Source organism: Sciurus carolinensis, chromosome 6 (assembly GCF_902686445.1).
Source record: "Sciurus carolinensis chromosome 6, mSciCar1.2, whole genome shotgun sequence".
Taxonomy (NCBI): domain Eukaryota; kingdom Metazoa; phylum Chordata; class Mammalia; order Rodentia; family Sciuridae; genus Sciurus; species Sciurus carolinensis.
Window position 1 is genome coordinate 110,640,652 of NC_062218.1, and position 24,727 is coordinate 110,665,378.

Consider the following 24,727-nt stretch of genomic DNA (forward strand, 5'->3'; position numbering starts at 1 on the left):
TTTCCAAAACAATGCTTTTATTTTATTGAGGAAAAAAGTTCACTTTATTATAAACATTGAGGTCTTAGTTATGTGTTTAATACAACAGCTCTAAACAAACATGATTGCACAGTTAACAAACAAAAAAAGTCAACAAAGAACTCAAGCGTATTAGTTTCTGTTACTGTTTAGCAGATTACCACAGACACACACTAATCAACTTAAAACACAAAACTTATGGACTCACAGTTCTGTAGGTGAGACACAGCATGCCTGGGTTCTTTGCTCAGGTTTTACAAGGTAGGAATCAAGGTATCCTTTCTGGAGACTGAAGAAGTCTCTGACTCCAGGCTCCTTCAGGTTCTTGCTAAATAAAGGTCTTGTGGCTACAGAACCCAGATCCTTATTTCCTTGAGGTTGTGAGTAGAGGCAGCTTTCAGCTCAGAGAGGCAGGCTGCCCATCTTTTGCTATGTGGACCACCTCCATCTTCAAAGTCAGCAACAAAGGATCTCCCTCTGATAGAACCTGGATCTCTCACATTGGCTTTCTTCACCAGGAAAGGCCAGACCCTTTTAAGTGCTCACTTGATTAGAGGAGAAACACCAAGGTAGTCCCCCTATCTGAAACTGCTTTGGAACTCTACTTACCTCAGTGGTAACAGCTGCACAGCTCACCTCACCTCAGCTGCACAGCTGTACCCAGGAACCTATTGTTTGATAGCATATCTGAAAGAAGGCATGTGTACGCCAGCCAAGTGGGAATCTTAGGGGCCCTTTCAGAATTGTTTTATACAGCAAGAAAAGCAGGATTATAATTTCTTCAATAGGAATTAGTAGGTTGTTTACTACAAGTCGAAAAAGCTTTAAGTATATAAATGCAGAATGGATTTTTCCAGCTTTATTGAGAGGGATATAATTAACAAAAATTGAATATATTCAGTGCTCTCTTGATATGTGTATGTAGTGTGAAATAATTGCAGCCAGAAACTAATTAATATACCCATTATCTCAGTTACCTTTGGCAGTGATGGGGGGGGCACATTTAAGATATATTCTCAGCAAATTTCAAGTATCCTGTCTTCTAAAAATAAAAGTTCTTGATAAGATGGTCTGCTCTTCAGGCACAAGTAAAACTAAGGAACCACTTAAAAAATAAAGCAACATAGACTTAAGAATTCTAAAAGTCAATTCCAAGTGTTTTAAAAATTTATTCCAATCATATCTAAGTAATATATCTTATTATAAATATCACTCTAGTGAGTTTGTAAATCAAGGATTAGTGACATTAATGCTCCATGGAGGATTAAAGAACACTAATCAAGTTAATGAAGAGGAAAAATTGATTTGTAGTTATTTAATAATAAAAATGATGACTCGTTTTTATTCTGTCAGCCATTCCCCCAAATTAGTTAGGAAACTGCTTTAGAGAAAACCATCCAGGAAGAAGACTAGATTGAAGGTCACGCCAGGAAAAACTATCATAGTACACTGCAGTAGCTTTGTTAATCAGTTTCCTGTTAAACTACAAAAAGCATCTTTTTCTGTACATCTATAAAGGTATACATCTATAAAGAACAATAATGTTCTTCCCTCTTCTGATAATTTTTAGTATTATTCTGATAATTTCTAGTATTATTTCTAGTGCAAGTACAGGATAAGGAGATAAGTAACCTCAGTTCTCTGTGCATTCTGGGCAGGTCATTTATCTCTGGTTCCCACTAGCTGCATTTCTAGAGCTTCCAAGTTGAAATGGACCTTTTAACTCAGGTTCTTTACAATTCTACACAGCTCTGAAATCATATTTAACAAATAACTTTTTTAAAAAGGGAAAAAATTCCAAATAGAGAAATTGAGTATTTTAATAGATATAACAGGGTATTTGGTCCTGGTTGGAATGTTACCACTTTTAATTTTAGAATGAGTTTACAAAGATATTTGAGCATTTCAATAAGTAAAGCTTCTTGATCCTGCCCCAGTCCCCTAGCAATTCAATACACAGGACTACTGATGTGCTTATGTTCTCCAGTTCTTTATTTGTGTCAATGAAAAGAATTTCATTATTCTACAAAGTTACATAGATGCTTCCAATTTCAAGGCCTAATATATTAAAATCAATTCAGTTTTCCTGTAAAATACAGCCTTGTCACCTTCTTGGCATTATCTACAAAAAAAAGAAGAGAGAAGGCAGAATTCACAATTAAATTATTCTGATCTCTAATGTATTAACATTCCTCGACCTTTGACATAATTCAATTCACATTTACTGAAAGGTTATGATATGTCTGAATTTGTGTCACACTGTAAGATTTTAGGAGCATCTTATTATCCCAAGCACATAGTACAATCTTTAAAAGTGAGGGGGTACAAAGTGTTTCCAGATAAATATAGATAATGCAAGGGCCTTGCTTCAAGGAGCTTATAATCTAGTTGAAATGATGGAAATAGGACAAATGACATAAATCACACCATGGCAAATGTGTCTTACAAAACAGCCCCCAAGGATATCCACGTCCCAATCCCTGGAGCCTGTATGTCACAGGGCCAAATTGAATTGAGATTGCAGATGGAGTAAGGCTGCTGATCAGTGGACCTTAAATCACATGAGCTCTTAAGCTAGGAAGGGAGAGGGGGAGAAGAGTGTGACAGATGGAACTAAGAAGGACCAGATCCTCTTTTGTTGTCTTGGAAGATGGAGGAACAGGGCTGCAAAAGCCAAAATATGTGAGCAGATTCCAGAAGTAGGAAATAGCAGGAAGGAGATCCTCCCCACAGACTCCAGAAAACAACACAGCCTTGCAACACCAGACTTGATTTCTGCTCAAGACAGGTCAGACATCTAACCTACAGACTGTAAGATTACACAGTTTGTTGGTTAAGACACAAATTTTGTGACAATTTGTTATGGCAGCCATAAGAAACTACTCCAGGGTTACAGAATTGGTTTCAGCTGTGAGAAGGCTTCACCACCACGGTATCTCACTGAGATGTGAAAAGCCTGGGAGCAATGGAGGGCAACATTTGTTTATGAGTTCAATCCTTGCTACTCCAAGTGTGATCCCTTCTAAGTAACACTGGAGGGAGACTGCTGGAGATGTGTTAGTTTTGTTTGTTTTTTTCTTTGGGAAATGCAAAAAATGCCAGAGTCAGCATTTTAACAGGCCCCACCCCCCATAAGCTGCATTGCAATTAAAGTTGGAGAAGCACTAAATTTATTAAAAACCTAACTTTCCCATGTTCATAAATGAATACTCCACAGTGAATCTCACCATTATGTATGTCCACAATACACTTAAAAAAAAAAAAAAAAAAAAAAAAGCAGAAGAGCAAGCAGTAGGTGTACAGGGAAGGAAATAGGGAGGGAGGAGGGGAAGGAGAGGGGAAGTATTGGGAAGTGAATTAGAGCAAATTATATTCCATGTGTTTATAATTATGTCAGAATGAATCCTAATGTTATGTATAACTAAAAATAACCAATAACAAAATAAAAAAAGAGAAAGAAATTATTAAAAAGCTACTTTAAAACATGTAGAAATCTTTAATTCTCCTTTTCTGACTCACAAATGTCTGGAAAACAATTCTTAAACATACTGAAAAGAAGAATGCTCAGCTGTTATTTGTTAACATGGACAAAAGGAAAAAAAAATTTCTACTGCTCTTAATGAAAAGGCCCGTCAGTAAAATCCATCTGTTCTCACCTGCAAAGAATTTCCCTTCTCTGAAAATACCCATGAGCTGAAAGAGTATAAATGTCAAAGTTTTATTACCTTTGAATAAATATTAGAATCAATGGAAAAGTACTCACAGAGCCATCTTGTGCAGACAAAATAATTTCATTCACATAATACATTTTCTTTAATTACTTTAATATAAAAGCACTGTTCCACATTTCACATAATATTAAAACAAGTTTTAAAACACTAAAACAAGTATTCGATGAAAATAAATTTATTGAAGGGTAACAGTGACCATGAAATTAGTACTTCCCAATCATTACTGATGCCTTTGAATTAACCACATTTGGAGGGTGGGCAGAGAAAATATGGAATGGAAAATGTATATTTTAAAGCTACATTTTTACCCACCCTATAACTTTCTGCTAAATCTTGGGCCTACTAAAAGATATACTCAAGATGATTGAAAAGATATTCAGCTAAAGTCCTACTTCAGAGACATTAAAATATACTCCACCAATGATATGCCACTGCAAACCCTTCCATCTGTTTAGAAAATTAAAGTAATGAGTCTTTCTAGGTAAAACCTGCCATCAAAAAAGAGAACATTAACAGAGAATTAGTGATGGTAACCAGAATGAGAAAATCAGTACAATCAAGAAAGACAAATAATTATTCAACATAATTTGGCCTGATTAGATCAATGTAACTCAATGAGTAATTCAACAACGCTATGAGAAGTGGACAACAGGAACCAGAGTCCTGACTTTAAATTCATGTATAATAATCCTATTTCAATTAACCTGCAAAGTGAAAGCCCTGAATCCACCTTAACATTATAACATACATCTTACAATAATATAAAAGTCAAATCATTATCGATACATATTTTTTCTCTAAAGTGCACAATTTAAGAAAACTTCACCAGAGTGTGCACTTTGAAAGGTATAATCAGTGTGTACAGTATAGACAAAACAGGCACCTCCATTGTATTTTTTTGTTTTGTTTTTTAATAAATAAAAGCACATTAAGGAAAAAGAAGGTGAGCAGCACCTGAAGCCTTTGACACTGGTAACTAAATGCCGGTACCCAAGTAGTCTAGCCGCTTACATGTTACTAAGAGCTGCAAAGAAGGAGCCATTTTTGACTTAACATTTTAATTCTAGTAGAAACAAGAGCTTGTCTGAGCTTAAACTCCTGTCACCTGGTAGCAAGGAAGATACCAGTCCTTCAAATGGCCTATACTTTAGACAGCAGACCGGACTCTGGAGCACTGGCCTTAATGAGATTCTGGATTTCCTTGAATTTTGGATGGTCTTTATCTGCAACCAGCTGCAGCAGAACAGCCTCACTCGTGGTCACTATGATTCCAGTTCGAGCAAGGCGCTTTAAGAGAAAAGAGAAACCAATGAGCACAATTGAGAAGAGAGCATGACAATGAACACTATTTGAAAACAGCAAAAGTGTGCCAGAACACAATAGTTAGTGTCCTCTATTACAGCCATGGTCCTTGGCCAAACCATCAAAATCAGTGATGGGAAAAATTTTTAAAACTCATTGTTATTTCCCATATTAGTAAAATGGAAAATAGGTAACCAAGTAAAAAAAAAAACAAAACCAGGTAGCCAATGTTGTGACCTTTTGGTGAAGGGACAGGAGAGTAATAAAGGCTAATGATGTAAAACGTGAGGGATGGGTGCAAGAGGAACTTTATTATTAATTATTTGAATACCTTTCATTGCTGCAATTTCCTAAGTACAACTTGCAGATTTTTGCTTGATCTCTCATTCATTTGTTCACTCACTCAAATGAGAACTATTTTGGTTTTACTGCTATATTGATTAAACTCCTCAATTTTTATTTCTAGCATTGAGATAAAAAGAGATGACTCTGTCCACATTCCCACTGTGCAAACAACATGAGATTATGAAATAGATTATGATGTGTGCTAATACTTATGTCTGGCATTCCTGGCATGTGGTAGCTATTTATTTAAAAAGAAATAGGGAGAGGGTGGCTAATACTTCTAAAGTTCCACTGGTTGTGCTACAGATATCACTGTTGCTGTCTAGAAAATTTCATTACCAACTTATGATCCCATATCATGTAACTAAAGTTTATAATTGCAATCATGTACATATATGACTGTCTGACTGATGTGATCCTCTAGTATGTACAATCAGAAAAATGAGAAATTACACTCCATTTATGTATGATCTATCAAAATGGATAAATGCATTCTACAGGCATGTACACCTAATTAGAATAAAAAATCAATTAAAAAATTAAAATGAGGATTCTTAATTTTTCAGCCCCCAAACATCTGACATTTAGCATGTCAGTTTTTCTCATAAGTTAGAGCTCTCCTGTCTTGAGATGACTGGCAGAAGAAGAAAAAAAGAGCCACGCAAGAGGTTTAAGAATGTATCCCCTGGGGTGATAAAGGAGCCATCACTTCTGCTGCCATCATAAACATTTCAGAATCACTAAACAGGAATATAAAATTTAAGGTTGTATAAAGTTTTCCTGACAGGCCAAAGCATGTCCTTGCCAAACTGTTCCTGTGCAATCATAATAACTAGGAAAGAAATCTCAAGGAGGGGAAGAGAGGAGCAAAGGGAGAGCAAAAGAACAGAAAAGAGGGGGAGAAGTGCGTAGAGGGAGGGACAGAGGAAGGATTCCACAGCAGAGATTCATTCTCTGGATGTATTTATTATCAGAAACACTGGAAGAAAAGCAGGCAAACTGTCATCCCAAGAAGCATCCACTCTCAGAGTCACAGAGGAGGAAGTACTTTGGCAAATCAAAGGAAAGACCCAACTCCAGCTCTCTTTATAAAGGAAGAAGGCACTGGTGTAGTCAGGATATCCATGCAGAGTAAGCAAATCTTCCTTCACACAGTTGTGCATCCACAGACCCAACCTTCCCACTGACAGACTCCTCCTTTTTATCACCAAGGACACAGAACGGAGTATAAACCTTAACCTACTTAGAAAGCAAGCTTGGCTCCCAACAGCCAGTATAGAACAGGGTGCAGAGTGGCTGCCCAGACTCAAAAAATAAAATAAAATACAGCAGGAAGTTGTACAGAAACCAGGGAAGAAGCAGGTATGTCGGTGCCCTCTTTGAGATCAGAAAATCCAGGGGGTTAGGTTTTTAAAGACCTGGAAACTCTAATTTCCTACTCCTTGCTGTTTAGGCTAACTGATTATCATGTTAAAACTCTTCCAATGTCAAAACACCCTGTGCTTACTTCAGACAGAAAGACAGAGAATATAAGACAGGTCTGGTGCCGTGAAAACACCACTGAACGTCCCCTCCTCTAGCTCAGCTCTCACCCAGCCAGTGCCCGCCCTGCCTGGCCTTCTGCTCACTGCTAAGCCAGGGGACTTTGAATGATTCAGTCTGACTGAATCGCAGACATTCAATGTCTGAGAAAGTGTTTTACGCAGAGCCATGTTGTCAACAAAGTGAGTTCCCACTCATCTTTCTAGTTCCTTAATGAGGCAGGAAGGGAGAGAAACCATTTCTAGGACTAAGGATAATAGCTGGTGACCAGAAAAGAGCCTGTTGACAATGTGCAGCTTTTCTAGCATTCTACTCACCATAGCCGGCTCCTTTCTACCAGGATGATTCTCAGTGATTTTCAGTCAGGTAATAGGGCAGGGGCAGGCTGGGATGCTCATCACAGAAACACCTTTGGATAAACTGACACCTACACAACACTATCTAGCATCAAGACTGAGATGTGGCCAGTACTGATTGGGTTTTAAAATAATTTAGCCAAGAATCTGTGTTAAAGGAAGGTGGAGCACAGCAAAATGCATAGCTTTTAGATCCGGCAGGAAGACCTGTGCATCCTGCCTGCCCTGATGAGCCTGAGGGCAACTGAGAACACCACAACACAGTGGCCATTCTGGATGTATCTGGAAGATTCTTGGCCACCACCTGAGAACAGGGTTCCAAGCCTACTCTCCTCTTGGGCACCTGTGCCTCTGAAGCTTTCCCCTTACACTTGCAAAACCACTTCAGCTAGGCCGAAGAAAAAGAAAGGTTTCCCTGACACACAACCCAAAAATGAAAGTGCACAATATCATGAAAGAAGGTATAAGGGAAGGCGAAGCCCACCAAATTCTGAGCAGCACTAAAAACTACCCAGAAGTACAAGAATGTCCACATTCAAGTGATGATTTAATCCTATTTTACCCTGAATTTATTTTACAATTAATTAGTAGTTGAAAGAAACAATGCCTGAGAGATGGCAGGTACTCAGAAGGCATTTGATTGGTTGGTTGATGGATGGGTGGATTTTTTTACAGTGCTGGGAACTAAACCCAGGGCCTCACGTATGCTAGGTAAGAGGTCCACTACTCGGTTACAGACTCAGACCAGAAATCACTCCTTGAATAAAGTATGTGCCACAGACCCACCCTTGATAACTACAAATCTTATTAGTATAATAATCTTAATAAGCAATATAAATAGTGTCCAAAATTATCTTAAGTAGTTACGTTCTAAAGGTATAAAGAAAAAGAGGAGATAGCCATGTTGCTATTTTAACTTTCAGAGTAAGAGAAGAAAAAAAAAAAAAATGGAAGGATGGTGGTGAGCAACAACGTTTTAAAAATAATAATAATAATAATAATTATTATTATTATTTAGGGACAAGCTATATCACATCCACACCAAAATAAGATCAAGAGGAAAATTCTGGAGTCCGGCAAGTGTCCCCATCACCAGGGACCTGCTCTATGATTTTTCTCCCTTTCAATCTCAACACTTGAATTCCATGTAGGTTCTTCAATATGTACCACAGACAATAAGTATTTTCCTTCCCTTCTTAGAACTTCTCAGGACAAGTCCTTTGGGGTCTTAGGTTTTATATGTTTAGACATTTCTAGTAAAACTAACCTCATGAAGCCAATAACAAATAACAACAACAGGGAAAAAAAGCAACTAGTTTCTGAGTGCTTACTGTGTGGGGTCCTATACTAAACTAGAACACGTTATCTCATTCGATTTTCACAGTATTGCTACAGTGTAGTTGCTATTATTATTTCCTCCTCACCAATGAGAAATCTGAAACAGAGTTCACAAACCTTGTTCAAGGACACAGATTTATGAAACACCATCCCTGCATTCAAACCTACATTACTGCCCTGCTGTTTATACTCCTCATCACTGAAAAGACAGACGGCCTGTCAAAGATTGAGGTCTGGATGGTAATTAACTGACTATGTTTTTAATCTAAGTCTTGTGGGCAGATGGAATTGCCAAGAGTCAAATTTTCCTGTGATAAATTCCATAATAGAGACATGGCTAAGAAACATATGGATGGATATGTAATTTCAAAGATGAAAACTCCTTGAAATTTCTTTTGGGATAAGGAAAGTTTTATTTGTGTCTTCTGGTTTTGTTTTGTTTTGAGGCCTTGTAAATACTTCCACCATGAAAATAAAGTTTATATACACATGAAAAGAGCTGCTTGGTGGGGTGGGCAGGACCTGACAGTCCAAGTGTGTAAACCTTGGTTACTATGGAAACTTCAGGGGAAGCTGACTGACATGACTGTAAGACTGGCTTTCGGCTACTTGCTGAGATTGGAAGAGCAACACTTAGTAGCTACCAGCAAATCCAACAATCTCAGTGGATTTGAAAACAATTTTAAAAATAAATAAAACTATTTATACCTGTAATTCTAATATGGGACTCACCACATTAGGAATAAGAGGAATAAGAGAGGAGGGGTGTCCCACCAGGGCCTTAAGTCAACTGCGGCTGCCAGCACGGCCTACTTCCACATTAGCCTTCTCTACTCCCTTTACTCTTCTCTTTCCCTCCTTCTACCCTTCTCATTTTGCTCCACCTTCCCCTGTGAAGAACACATCAGACTACAGAGATGATTCAGCAATCCTAAAAGGGAAGTTGTTCACCTGACATGCATCAACAACAAAACCTCCTATATTTCCCATTCTCAATAAGTAAGCAGTTTAACAATTCAGAACTTAAATCCACCTGTATATTACTCTAAAATGATTACAGAATCAGAATTAAATATAAAAGAGAGACCACACACAAACACGCTGTGGAATGAAAGTTTCCCATTGTGGGATTTTCAATCATCTTGGGATAGAAAATGCCAGTTTAAGACCAATATTAGGTAACATTGAGAATCACTGATTCCTCGGCTCAATGGGACATCATGATGCCCTCATACCAGGTAGCCATAAAACACTCTCTGTGAGTGGTGTTCAGTCAGTCAAACACCTCTGACTCCAGAAATTTAAGTCTGAAGAAAACTAATATAAAGCGGAACCAGACTTGGGCCTGTTCTGCCCTTGTTTTCAGTTAGATCTTGGCTAAGTTAAACCCAAGTGAGCTGTTTCTCAATCTCTTAGACAGTTCAGGTTATGCTTCTTTTTTTTCCCCTTCAGCTGTATAAAAGTTTAATACAATTAGTACATCACATTTGATAGCAGGTTTTATTATTATTGTTATTTTAGAGTTTCCTTTTTATTTATAAAAAAGAAAACAATTTATCATAAAACTTATGCTGTGTTATGCTGGCAGAAGACTCAAACATCTTTGGTTTACCCCATATGTTTTTGTTTGTTTTACAGACTGCATTTTCATTGTACACAAATGGGGTACATCATTTCGTTTCTACGGTTGTACATGATGTAGATTCATACTATTCTTGTAATCATACATGTACATAGGGTAATGATGTCTGTCTCATTCCACCATTTTTCAAACCCCCCTCCCTCTCATTTCCCTCTACATAATCTATTCTCTCTTAGCCCCCTACCCCGCAACCCCTACCCATTATATATCATCATCCACTTATCAGGGAAAACATGCGGCAGCCTTTGGTTTTGGGGGATTGGCTTATTTCACCTAGCATGACCCAGTTATCCCACTCTTTTGTTTAACCCAAAGGACTTAAAATTAGCATACTACAGTAAAGCAGTCACATCAATGTTTATAGCACCTCAATTCACAATAGCTGGATTGTGGAACCAACCTAGATGCCCTTCAACAGATGAATGGATAAAGAAACTGTGGTATATACACACAATGGAATATTATTCAGCCATAAAGAATAATAATATTATGGCATTTACAGATAAATGGATGGAATTGGAGGTTATGTTTCTTGAAAATCTCTTAGCCCAAGTATAACACTAGAACAAAGGTATAATCAAACAGGGAAAGGAAATTTTTGCAACACTAGAGATCTAATTCCAAGGAGGAAACAAAATATAAAATAGGATATGTGCTAAGACTTTAAAACACCTGTTGTGCATAGAAGTCTCTAGAAATTAACGAGTCTGAAAACCCACACATCTACAGTGATATCTGGTCTTTGACAAAGGTGCCAAAATCATGCACTAGAGAAAAGCCTCTAACAAATAGTGCTGGGATAACTGATTATTCATATGTAGAAGAATGAGAATACACCCTTCTCTCCCACCTCCCATCCTGCACAAGAGTAACTCAAAATGGATCAAAGACCTAAAAATTAGACCAGAAAATATGCAACACATAGAACAAAACATAGGGTCAACATTCCAGCAGATAGGCACAGGCAACAACTTTCTCAACAGGACCCCCTAAAGCTCAGGATTTATGCCAAGGGTTAATAAATGGCATGGCATCAAATTAAAAAGTTTAAGGAAACAAGAATATGAAGAGAGCACCTACAGAATGGGAGAAAATCTTCGCTGCTCCCTTCTGACAGAGACTAACATTTAGATAAAGAACCCAAAAATTTAATGCCAAAAACCAAATAACCCAACTAACAAATGACAAATGAATTAAATAGACACTTCTTAAAAGAATAAATACAGTCAACAAATATATGAAAGTGTTCACCATCATTAGCAATTAGAGAAATGCAAATCAGAACTATACTGAGATTTCATCTTACATCAGTTAGAATGGCAGTCATCAAGAATACTAAAAATAATAAATGCTAGAGAGGATGTGGAAAAAAGGGAACACTTTTGCACTGTTGGTGGTACTGTAAATTAATGCAATCACTATGGAAATCAGTATGGAGGTTCCTCAAAAGACTAGGCATGTAACCACCAAAGTCCCAGCTATGACACTCCTTAGTATTTATCCTGAAGAATTAAAGTCATCACACTACAGTAATTCCTGCATACCCATGTATATAGCAGCCCAATTCACAACAGTCAAACTGTGGAACCAGTGTTGGTATCCACCAATAGATGAATAAAGAAAATGTGGTGTACACATACACAATGGAGTTTTATTCAGTCATAAAGAAAAATGAAATCATGTTGTTTGCAGGAAAATGGATGAAACTTGAGAACATTATGTTAAGTGAAATAAGCCAAACTCAAAAGGTCAAGAGTCATATGTTTTCTCTAAAAAGTGGAAACTAGAGAAGGAAAGGAAAGGGGGAGAGATGGGGATCTCATGAAAGTCCAAGGGAGATCAGTAGAGGAAAGGAAACTGGAGTGGCAGGTGGAGAGGGAGAGAGAAAGTTCTGGGGAGGGATAGTATCCAAATTATATTGTTATATAGTGTGTATATACTAATATGTAACAACAAACACCACCAATATGCACGACTATAATGCACCAATAAAAAATGTGGAAAGAGAAAAGAAATGAATGAATCTGATACTGTTGACCAAGCTTAAATTTAAGAGGTAAATTTTCATTAATCCTTAATATTCAATATTCCTACTTTATTTGGAAAACTTGATAAGTGCCTTATTTCCAAGCAGGACAATTACCTCAAGAGCAAACATCCTGTCCATCATGCTTCTTGATGAGGTGGCATCAGCAACAATATGAACCTCAATTCCTCGGCCAATGAGCTCCAGAGCAGTTTGCTGGATGCATACATGAGTCTTGCAGAAAAGCAAAAAAAAAAAATATATGTAAGAACATGGTCAATCAGAAACTATTTTACACATGTATAATAGTATGATAAAATATAGACCACAGCAAATGGCCTTGTTCCACATTTAGTTTTGCCTCTAATTATCTATGTAAGTTTGAGCATAAATCATTGTTTCTGCCTTTGGTTTATTCATCTGCAAAAATCAAGAACTAGATTATATCAGTTTCTCACACTAGGAACCCTGACAGATTCTTAAGAGTTTTGTGAAAAATTTTTAAATATTTTTCTGCATCCCCTGAATGACCTTCAGATAGCTGACTAGCACTCAGTTTTGATGCCACTTGCATTGGGATTTATTTCTGTATGCATACCAAGTGCCCAACCAAAAAAAAACAAAAAAATGAATCTGCACTATTGCAAAGTCAAAAAGTAGTGGGAAAACTGAGTTATTAGAAGATACCTAGTCATAAAGATAGTTCAAACCCAAACAAATTATGACCAAAAAAATGTGAAAACATGGTAAACTAAAAGTATTTGGCAAAGATACAACATGATAAAGCAGAAAGAGCACTATGAATGGATTGACCTTGTTCCACATCTAGTTTTACTTCTAATTAGCTAGATGATTTTGAGTACAATGCAGTATCTCTGGCTTGGGTTTAATCATCTGTAAAATCAGGAATTGATGGATATGCAGTGTATATTACTAGCAATTGCATTATATAGACAATTCCATTATATAGATAACACCTCTAAATAGTAACTTGTAACAATTCATTAGTAGAGAATACACAGTAAAAACATACTCCGACAGTAACTGAATTATACAACCAATGAAAGCAGATTTCAATAATAGCACATTTCAACTTAACCTTCATATGACAAGAGAGCTTTGGAAAACTCAACTGACACCTCATTAAAATTAGCAACAGAAGACTACTCAAAGCCAGTTTTGATTAAGAATGTTTCATCATGATGAAGAAGAAACAAATGTGCAAAATCATGCAAAAGCATTTGGTTTGACAATGGGCTTCTCCTATACTGTCATTACTGAACTAAAAACATCAGAAATGCTGAATGTACAACTCATAGAAGAAAGGATACATCTTTCTATATTAAAACCCACTAGCATAAAACCTATCATAACCATATTCAATTGTTATTTTAATTTCACTGTTTTAATATTTTTCTTTATAATTTAAAAATTTTTAGTATAAATGCTTTTTTTAAAATTAGGAATAAATCAGCTGAAATCAGCATTAGGAATCTATAAGTATTTGTTTTCCTTTAAGAGTGTGTACATGATTCAAATTTGAAAGACAACAAATTCCGTGATCTTTAAGATTTTTCTAGCATAAAAATATGACCAAAGTGAAATCCTGTTAACACATAAATAAAAATAACCCTTTGGTAACAATGTAGTGGTTAAAAAGTATACTCTAAGAATCAGTCAGCCTAGATTCAAACCCAGTCCCATCCCTTACACTAGCTCTCTGACCTTAGGCAAGTTATACTGAATCTCTGAAACTGTTTCCTTACTCAGAATACTGGAACACTAAGAATACTTAACTCATAAGTTTGTTGCTATGAAGTATTCGGATCAGTGCCATGCAAATAGTGAAATACATAATAAATGGTGGTTACTCTCCATCACTGTTACTACCTACTTGGTATTCTATATATAAACCTGCATTATGAAAATACCAAGTTTTTCATAATGATATTGTACCCAAAATATAATAGGTACTTACTTCTACTCCAAACAATACAACACTCCTAACTCCAGGAATCTCTGCTAATGCTGCTTCAACTTCTGGTAATACCATTGAAAACTTTGTCTTTGGAAGTACCAGTTTTACACCTGTTAAATCAATTTCTTGAACAGTGCTTCCAAGGCCTTTTGGGTATTGTTCTGTTACAATAACTGGAATTCCTAAAATCCGTGCACCTTGCAACTGAAAAAATAACCAAGCACAAGAAGAATTAGCAATATACACATGAGCATAAGTGTGAATGTATATCATGTTTCAGCAAATAAACAAATAAGCATACCAATCTTTGTCCCACACTAATAATATCCCCAAAATACTTGATGGCTGGTCTGAATCTTTCCTGCATATCACAGCAGAAAAACACAGTGCTTGAAGGTGTAAGATTTCCCAGAGTAGTGAGCTGAGGAAAAAACAAAAAAGAATGATTTAGGACTTGTTAAACCATGACATTTATTTACAAAAGACTTGAAGAAACCAAGAAAAATGCTTTTATTGTTTGACCCAGTAAGTCAAGTTCTACAACTGTATCTATTATCAAAAAGAAATTATCTGGGGCTGGGGAGATAGCTCAGTTGGTAGAGTGCTTGCCTTGCAAGCACAAGGCCCTGGGTTCAATCTCCAGCACTGGAAAAAAAAAAAAAAAAAGATCTGAATTACAGGGGGGAAAAAACAGTATTTCCACAAAGACATTCTCTGAATTTAAGAGTGAAAATCAGAAGTAAATCCAGAAAAAATAATACAGAAATAGGTTGACAAACTTTAACACATTCACATAACGAACTCTTTTTTAGACAATTAAAAAACATTTGAGCGCATGCACATACACATGCGCATACACACGTAAGTTTTCAAAGAACTGGTTCCATTAAAGGAAAAATGCCCACTGTATAATGTTAATTTTAAAAAGAGCACAGTTCAACAGTCTTTCAGTAATGTGAAAATATGAATAAAAACAAGAAATACGTAAAAACAACAGTTACATAATTAAAAGTATTGTTGATTTACACTTTACACTTTTTCAAATCTCATTAAACACATTTGCTGAGTATTGTTTAAAAGCATATTACTTTTATAATCAGAAAAAAATTTACAATACTAAAAAGCTTAAATTTGATGGTATTGCTTATAAGCACAAAAAGTAAAACTTAAAATAATCCATGTAAAGTTAGTAAGAGGATAAAAGAATAACCTCTTGCAGAGACTATGAAACATTGCAAACTAGACACACATGAACACACGCATCCATAAACAGATTTAAAACAAATACAAAATTACTGCTGTCAAGATAGAAATGCTCAGATGCAATTCTTAAGAGTAACTTTTATGGTCCAAAAAAATATAATGAAATGATGTCAACCATATTCAACAATACCATCACTGTTAAACAGAACCAAGAGAGGGACAGACTCAAGTTTGATATCTGCATTCTTCAAAGTATTTATCACAACCAAGAAAATCAAAGAATTAAGAGCAACACTGGGTATTACATTTCTAAGGTTTACATTATGTGCTATAATTGTTCTTCTCTAACATTTGAGCCCGAAAGGGCATCTACTGAAAAAGCAAAAATCACTGCAGAAAACAAGGATTTAGTCTCACTGGCTTCTTAAAAACCACGGTGCTTTTCTTTCCTCTTTTAAATTATAGGAAGCTCTGCAACGCATCACTGTGGTCCCAAATGAACCAATACCACTGTTCTTACTAGCAGATCCTTCTAATTTCCCTCTAATTATCTTATTGGGCACCCCCAAAATCACCCACAGGTAATAATTATTAATAATTTCCTAGAGAAGTTTGTGTCTCAATTACACATTGGCGGCTTTGCCACCAGTGCAGCCTGACTCTGCCTCAGTATCTCTGCATACAGCTGACTCAGGAAATAATTCCTTTATGAATTAAATAAAACAAATCTTTTATCCTTAATGCTATGGCTGTTTTAATCAGTTTGTATTCTATTTTCTCTATTCCCTGGTCCATGGGACTCTGGCATTTTAATCTCCCTGCTGCTACTGAGTCTATAGGATGTGTACTGATTGACCACATATAATCCGCCAAATTCATGTTAGAATGAGAGCCATCTGTCATTCTAACACTATATGTAGGGTTTTTCTACATTGCCAATAAAGTATTATTAAATTAAATATTCAAGCATCTTCAATTACATACTCCAGCTTTGGCTGTTTCCTTACTTCATTTTTAATGGAAGAAGTACGCCTCCATTTTGCTCATTTTCAAAAGCAATGAATATGATCTGCATATATAAGCACTGCCAAGAGGCCAATTTTTGTGTATTTAGTGTACTATTTTAAAAGGCAATCAGTACTTATGACTATGCATTTTAAATTTCTAGTAAACATTAAATCTCAAGTGAAAATCTACATATTTTCTTTTTATAAACTTGAACTGTGGGCTCCGAGTCGTTCTCAATGTAAAACCCTAGATAATGTAGTATGCATGCAAATGGCCTTGCTGAAATTATAGTAACACAATTCAGTTAATCTTGCCATTCTAGTTGCCAGCAAGTATGCAAAATAAAACTCCCAGACACTAACATAAGTGCGTTGGTGGTCATTCACTAACATGCTCACAGCTTACACTTGCTTGGAATGCCAACTCTCACATTCTATCTCACACTGTATTGACTAAGTCTGTGTACATCCCTAGCAAGTTTGGTGGTCTGGATTCTAAATTCACAGAAGGTTATAAACAGGCAAACTAACAGCCTCAAGAAATGATAGCTGACAGAGAAAAGATCAAAATGCAAGAAAAGCAGATCAAACTCCATTGTAGTCTAGGCCTCAGGTGAAAGAATACAACACGGTTATAACTTATAAAATAGGAAAACATTCATCTAGCATACTCATTAGGAATATGTAAAAATTATATAATACTTCAGAAGGACTACAATAGGAAAAGGTTAAAATATTTTTAAGTTGAAAATTTAAATCCTTTGTTAGCCAGAAATCCTACCTATTCAGAGAGCTGTAGTCTCGGAGGGTTCCTGTTTCTTGGTGTTTCCCTGTACCTCATTTTAGCTATGAGTTACCTGTTCCAGACAGGGAACTACATCAGGTGTATGTCATATTAGATCTAGATGAAGGATGTCAGAAAATGCAGCCTGAAATCCCCAGCAACCTATAAAACCTTTCTAGAATAAGAATTCTCAGTAAACAAAGAAAGCATAGAGAATACAGCAACAAAGCATGCTTGCGTGCAGATTCTGTGCATCAAAAATGCCCACCTTGCCTAGATCCTCTTCACTTTTCCCTTGAACAGGGCTGCATCTGATAATTTGCTTCTTAAGAGTACAGTACACATGGGGAAGAGTAACTTTACCTGACAAACAGGAGAAACCTGACAGCATACTTTGGACAGATGATGTGACTAACCTAATTCATGATGGCATGTTGATAAAGAGTACATTCAACTGAGAATGACCTTCCCAATCTTCTCTCAACATCCCACAGCCCCATCGATTCACAAGAAAAATCTCAGATGACCCCAACTGAGGGATATTCTACCAAAATATATGACCAGAACTCCTCAAAACTCTCAAGGTCATTAGAAAGCAATGAAAGTCAATGAAAATAACACATCCCAAAGGAGTCATAGGAGGCATGACAAATAAATGTAACTGGTATCCTGGACTGGATCCTGGAACAGAAAAAGTACATTAGGAAAAGTTAGTGAAATCCAAATAAAATGTGGAATTTAGTTAACAGTAATATACCAATGTTGGTTCCTTTGTTGTGACAAATGTACCATAGTAAAGTAACATGTTAACAAAGGAATCTGCAGATAGGCATACAGAAATTCTGTACTACCTCTGTAACTTCACTACAACTCTAAAGCTACTCTAAAATAAAATGTTTATTAGGGGAGCTGGGGATATAGCTCAGTTGGTAGAGCAACATTTTATTTTAGAGATGTGATATTTTCATTGACTTTCATTGCTTTCTAATGACTTTTTTTGTGCTTGCAAGCATAGGCCCTGAGTTCAATCCCCAACAAGCTCAAAAAAAAAAAAAAAAACAGTTTATTAAAATAAAAGTAATGGCCTCCCTATGCTGTGGTAGTTGGGGAGAAAACGCTACTTTTTTAATAACCTCCATATCTGACAGGCCAGAAAGGAAGTTCTGGGGCAACCAAAAACAAATCAAAAACTTTTAACCAGTCCTTTCTACTCCCCACCCCAAATCCACACAAATTTCAACATGCTATTGTTATAATAACACCACTCTATATAATTTAGGGATTTCTTACTTTAACTTATGAATTTTCAGATAACCAAAAATACTACCAATAGTCAAACATTTACATGTTGCAACTGAAAGACGACCAATCCTGCTGCAGCAAATTAAAAGTGGACTTGGACCCACGTGTATATATACCTCTGTGTAGTTATAAAGCTATGCATTTCTGCACATACACAAACAAGACATAAATATATTAAAAAAAAGATATTTTAAAATATAAAAAGTTGATCAGAGCCAATGGCTTCATCAAGCAAGAGTTTAAAAGCTCAAATTCAAGTATAAATTTCTGTTCACTTTAAGAATTTTCACAGCTGGGATTTGACCTTTGGTTTCATATCCAACAGATTTTCCATCACCAAGTCCCATGTTCCTGCTATGACACTATTTACCCCTTTTCATGAATGCATGTGCACTGATCATTTTCCAACAACAGCTGCTACTTCTGCTAGGAATCTGCACTAGCCCTTGCCCAAATCCCATACAGAGTGGCTGATGTAGCTTAGTGACGCGCCATGTACCAATTCTCATTCCCTCCATAAAAGTAATATGTGGTGAGTGTCATATGTTGAACTGTGTTCCCCAAAATTCACACATTGAAGTCCTAACTCCTGGTACCTCAGAAAATGACCTTATTTGGAAACAGGGTCACTGAAGATATCATTAACTAAATAAAGTCAAACTGAAGTAGGGTGGGCACCTAATCCAATATGACTGGTGTCTTTAAAAAGAGAAACTGGCATACAGCAACACACATACCTACAGTGAGAATGCTCTATGCATATGAACAGAGACTGGGATGATGCGTATTTAAGTCAAGGAGCAATGAAGATGTCCAGGGAGCTACCAGAGCTGGGAGAGAAACATGAGAGAGTCACCCTCGTAGAAGAACCAGCCCTGCTGCACTTGATTTCAGATTCTATCCTCCAGAACTGTGAAAAAGTTTCTGCGGTTTAAACCACTCAGTTTGGAGTACTTTGTTACAGCAGCTCCCTAGCAAACTACTACAGTGAGTGGTCTGTATCCATTTAGGATTAAAGTTTTTTAAAAAATGTGATGTGTTAAAAAAAAGTCACAAAATAGGAATGATCTTCTTGAAGGAATATAGGAAGGGGATCCAGGATACCAGTATTACACTCTCAAGTGTTTTCCCTGGACCACCACAATTACAGAAAGGCCCTGCTCCAGTACTGACTCACTTACCACAGAGGGCTGCAAGGTGTCTTCCCCAACCTATAAGCATTCTCTACAAAGCACAGGCCATTGGTCATTAGAATCTGAGTCCAAATTTCAATTTCACCAACTTCAATTACATGAATTTAGGTAAATCATTAACATCTCCAGAGGCTGTTTCCCTAACAGCAACAAAACAAGAAAAGCAGTATTTAAATTTTAAGGCTATTTCAAGGATTAAACAAGTTTCGTGTAATCAATCAAGAAACACTATGACTGAAACACTACCCTCTTCAGCCAAGTCAATGTTAAAAAAACATACTTTCTAATGAGGTCAAACATCATTTACACTTTAGAAACCTACAGAGAAATACTAATACTGCATAATTTATGTTAACTTTGTCTACAGAATTAGGAATTTATAAAGTGACTGTCCAGATGTCATCAAACACTTACTATTATAGAATTTGTTCCTGACAAAACAGATTTGGGACCTTTTCATGTAGGCAGGAAGAGAGTATTTATTTCATTCTTATTTTCTCAACATATTTTACTGCCATGAACACAGATGTCATTGGCATAACATTTATATCTCCAGCTTAACAAAGTCAGAGTTTCTAACACCCCAGGGAAGACCAGCTATCTCCTCCCACTTCAGAGCTGAGTACTCAGGTATTTCTTAAGACTGTGCCTCAGACTAGGGTGAAGGTGAAGCTGGACAGAGCCCAGGAACACAGTGACATTTAAATCTACATTAGGATTCCCTTTGGCTAACTAATGAAAAACAAAAAACAAAAAACAAAAAAAAAACTTTCAAATGCAGGTCATAGTTCCCATTCTCAAATACAGTTTATTTATAGGTAACCTCTAATGTATTCACAAAGAGCAAAAAGTACACAATGTTTTGGGCATTATTCTGGAATGTTCATTTTTTTGGACATATATACACACTCATCAAACCAATGGGCTGGAGACAATACCACAACCTGAGGATCCAGCTGTCTTCTTTCAGTGCCCCTGGCAGCACAATGGCCGGCAGATTTCTGAGCAGCAGCTCATCTCCCTGTTCCTCCTACCATGTTCCTACAGCTACAGTCCTATAATTTCAAATCTCCACCCTCAAACTAGCTGACCAGATTCCTTCCCCTCTTCTTTCCAAACCCTGCCTTTCATCCCTTCCCGCTATGAACTCTACTGTCTCTTCCAGTTACAAAATGGATGCACTCCCATGCAGCATAATAATAATAATAATAAACTTCTAAGTATATGAAAGTTGGATCCACATCCCTTCCCAGTTAATTAACCATTTCATGAAAAGGTCAAAATAACCTTGTCAGGGAAGCCCGTTTCTCCTGGCTATGCAAGGTTACCAAAACCTTCCCTTCCATGTACAGAAGCAAAATTTTACTGACATCCTGCTCACAAAGCCCATTTCCTCCTGTCTTTTCCTTAGTCTCTGCCTTCCCTGGTCAAAGGTTAAAAATGGAACTGGTAGTGAAAAGATCACCAATTTACAGGAATTTCCAGGGTTAAATGTTTCCATTAGTTTATACTTGGAAAATGCCTTTAAAATTAAAACTTCTAAGTCATAAAAATGACCTAAATTCCCACTATACAATTCTCTCATTTATATTCTGCCCTCTGCTTCTCTAAATTCATCAGACTTCAAGCACCTGACCAAGCTTTCAGACACATAAACCATGCATGGAACACCACATCTTCAGCTACTTGAGCTGTCAGTAGATGCTCGGTCACTTTGACAGAATATTTAGGAATAGGAGACACTAAAAATTACACAGCCTAAGACTAGCAATGGAGGTCTTAAAGATCAGTTCCCATAGAACCACTGTTAAACACAGGTGTAGTGTGGTACAAACCACTACTGTGTTTCACAAGGTCACTAGCCACAGCATTCACAGCAGGTATGAAGGCTGACTGGCAGACTCAGATCCTACAAATTCCTGAATGTGAGCCAGGGCCACAAAAGGTCCAGGACCTAGATTTGGAGAAATAATAAATCCCATTATTTAAGTAGTCACACATGGCAGAACTTGTGCTCTTTGTTTCTGTATCCCAGGTGGTATGGCCTCCCTGATGGGCCACCTTAGGTCTTTCCAAGAGACAGGAATTTATTCCAAATAACAATGAGCAGCATCGAGACAAATAAACCAATAACAACTCAAGTTGGAGGCTTGTTTTCCAGACTACTCAGTATTCTCATTTAAGCCTGAAAAGAGAATACTCTAGCAGATATTACCTGAGGACCTATGTGTAGTTTGCTAATGCTAATATAATCTTTAGTAATTTCCTAAATTCCTTACCTCTATATGTTCTGCTCTTCTGTGAAATGAAAAATTGGAATTGAATCTAAACCTGGAATCCAGGTTTGCATTCCCTTTGCAATGATCACTTAAAGTTGGATTCTAAGACTCTAAGACCCTAGAATGAACTCTAGGGTCTCTGCTAGCCATAAGATGTCCATGTCACTATGATGATCAGATGGGTTCCATAAAATATAGTATAGAAATCTTAGAGTATATTCTTGGAGTATATTCACACACATGTGTCTGTGTGGTTAAAGATCACCTCATATAGATAAAAAAAGGTATCAAAAGGTATATATATGGTACATGGTGCATATATCTATGCATATTATACCTTCATATTATCTACTTGTATGCTGGGAGAGGAACCTGGCTAAAGAAATCAACATATTATGACTACTAAAATGAGACAACATAAAGGAAAATATTTTTAGATATTTTAAATTTTAAAGTATAAACATATATAACTGATGCTTAAGAATTGTGGACTATTCAGTGAGAAAAAATAACATTTTTTAACAGATGGAACAGAGTAATGCTATTTTGTTTGAATTATTGTTATTTCAAACATCACAACAAAAAAATTAACTACACATAAAATGTTTCAAAAGCTTCAAGTGACCTGAATTATATATTGCTTTGTGAGTGTTTACAGGATATTTCAGGCACATACACTGATGTTATTAATTTCCAGAATGTTTAATTAAAAAGAGTTTCAGATTGAGGCCTTAAAATTTTCAAAATATAAAAAGCATACCCTGTGGAGGGAAATAAAGCTTACAGACTTCAGAGGCTAGCTCAGGAGAGCATTGTCTTAGCCAAGAACCCACCCTCCCTCCCAAGGATAACAGGAAATGCTTCACAAAGAAGTATGCATCCTCAGTGTAGCTCCAGACCTCATCAAATTTTGGAGTCTTGCTCTGTTAAGTGGGTTTGTCAAAGGTGCATCCAACATCTTAGGTATTCTGGCAGCAGTAATCTAAATAGACTGACAAGGAAGGCTGCAGAGAGGTATCAGGCAGGAAAACTGTTGAAGACCTAAGAATGGGGACTCTTAAGCACCAATGAAAGGCAATTCTCCATCTGGGCAGCAGGGCAAATGCACAGGAATCAGATTACCCCCAGTAGGCTCTCCAGGGGTGTACAGTGAAATCCTATAGACTCTGCCCTCTGAATATTAGAACTTCACACAGGTTAAAGTATCTACTTCTGACTCTTTTGGAATGGGTGATGGAGTGCTGGGAAACATCACCAATTCATCCTCCAACTACAGCTGGAAAAAAAAAAAACAACTAGGGAATGATCCTCAGAAAATGGCACTTGAATATCAAAATCCCTTCTAATCTCATAGCCCACTTTCAGGTGTGGTCTTTCAAAGAAAGGACTTATCAGTTTTTCAGCTAAAGGAAAAATATGGATGGTGTAGTACCTAAATTATACCTTACATTCTTTCCTTTCAAAAATAAAAATTCTCCAGTGTATTCTTTGATATGAAAAAATAAGGGGGGAGGATCAGGAGACGGGCCTGCGTGGTATGAGAGCACATTTTTAAAAACATAAAAATAAAAAACTCTGAAATAATCCTCAGATACAACTTTTCTTAGTCTGCAGGACCAGGAATTCACGGTCTTGCCTAAACTGAGTATTAAAGACGGTATTACAGTTGTGGATCGAAGGATTTTTCCAATGTAGGCAACTCAAACGTATTCTACAGAATCATTTGACAGTTACTAGAAGGCTAAGCAAATGGTTGTTTCACTTTAGAATAGGGGATGCTTAAGCTCAAAGCCGCGAGAGATGGGGAAGAGCAAGAGGAAAAGGTTTGACTCCTAAAGTTTGGGATTCCGCAACTGGTTAATACAAGTCCGGGAACAAATCCTAATGCCAATACTCCCCACAATGTCTTCTCCCTCGTTCTGCATCACCCATCAAAATAAAAACACTGCTACTATTGCACAGCTCTTTGGTTACGCAGGAGGCTGGCACACAAAGCGGATGCGGGCGGCAGAGGTCCACACACGTGGGGGCGTTCGCTGGCACCGCGACCAGCTGGGAGGCCCACGCCCCCGCCGGGGACAGCTGGTGACCGTCACCTTCGGACAGGCGCATTCTCCGAGCCGGCCCCGAGGCTTGCGATAGCGATTCGGCCCTTCCAACTCCGCCAAGTGCGCAGGGCCCGGCGCCCTGGCGGCTCGGGGCACCTGAGGAGCGCGGCAGGGGCGGGGACGAGGACTGCACCCGGACTGCCGGCAACCGGGAGGAGCGGCGAGGCGCGCGACCCTCCCGCGGGACTCACCTGGATCTGCAGCGGCACGAGGCGCACCTTGCACCGCTCGCTCACCGCGAAGCCCTTGGGCAGGTCCACGTACTGGCCCCACTCCTCCGCGAAGAGCTGCACCACGAATTTGCGGTGCATGTCGATCTGGTCGCCGTACAAGCTGAGGAACTTCTGGATGAGCAGCTCGTAGCCCGCACCGTGCGGCACGGACGAGGGCCGCGCGAAGACTGAGAAGCAGAAAAGCACCGGGACGGTGCCCGACGGCGCCCCCGTGCCCACGCCGCTGCTGCCGGGGAGCGCCGGGACAGCGGGCTCCGCCGCCGCCATGTTCCCAGAGCGTCTGCGGGCGCCGAGGCCGCCGAGGCGCAGACACAGCCCGCCGCCGCGCCCCGCCTCCCCG

General features: G+C 37.8%; 1 protein-coding gene across 1 annotated transcript; it reads right to left on the reverse strand.

Moving 5' to 3' along the window:
* Nucleotides 1-3,821: 3,821 nt before the first annotated feature.
* Isoc1 (isochorismatase domain containing 1) lies at nt 3,822-24,727 on the reverse strand. The gene is made up of 5 exons (XM_047555798.1): nt 24,346-24,727; nt 14,580-14,699; nt 14,279-14,482; nt 12,418-12,534; nt 3,822-5,036 (listed from the first exon to the last, which is right to left on the reverse strand). The coding sequence occupies exons 1-5, from the start codon at nt 24,652-24,654 to the stop codon at nt 4,890-4,892; spliced, it is 897 nt and encodes a 298-aa protein (XP_047411754.1). The 5' UTR covers nt 24,655-24,727; the 3' UTR covers nt 3,822-4,889.

Bases quoted from the DNA above. Each gene is read 5' to 3' on its own strand.
- Isoc1 (XM_047555798.1), bottom strand. From the start codon at position 24,654: ATGGCGGCGGCGGAGCCCGCTGTCCCGGCGCTCCCCGGCAGCAGCGGC. The intron at 14,700-24,345 runs GTGAGTCCCGCG...TTTTTTCCTCAG, and splicing joins TCGTGCCGCTGCAGATCCAG to CTCACTACTCTGGGAAATCT. The intron at 12,535-14,278 runs GTAAGTACCTAT...CTTTTCTGCAAG, and splicing joins TTGTATTGTTTGGAGTAGAA to ACTCATGTATGCATCCAGCA.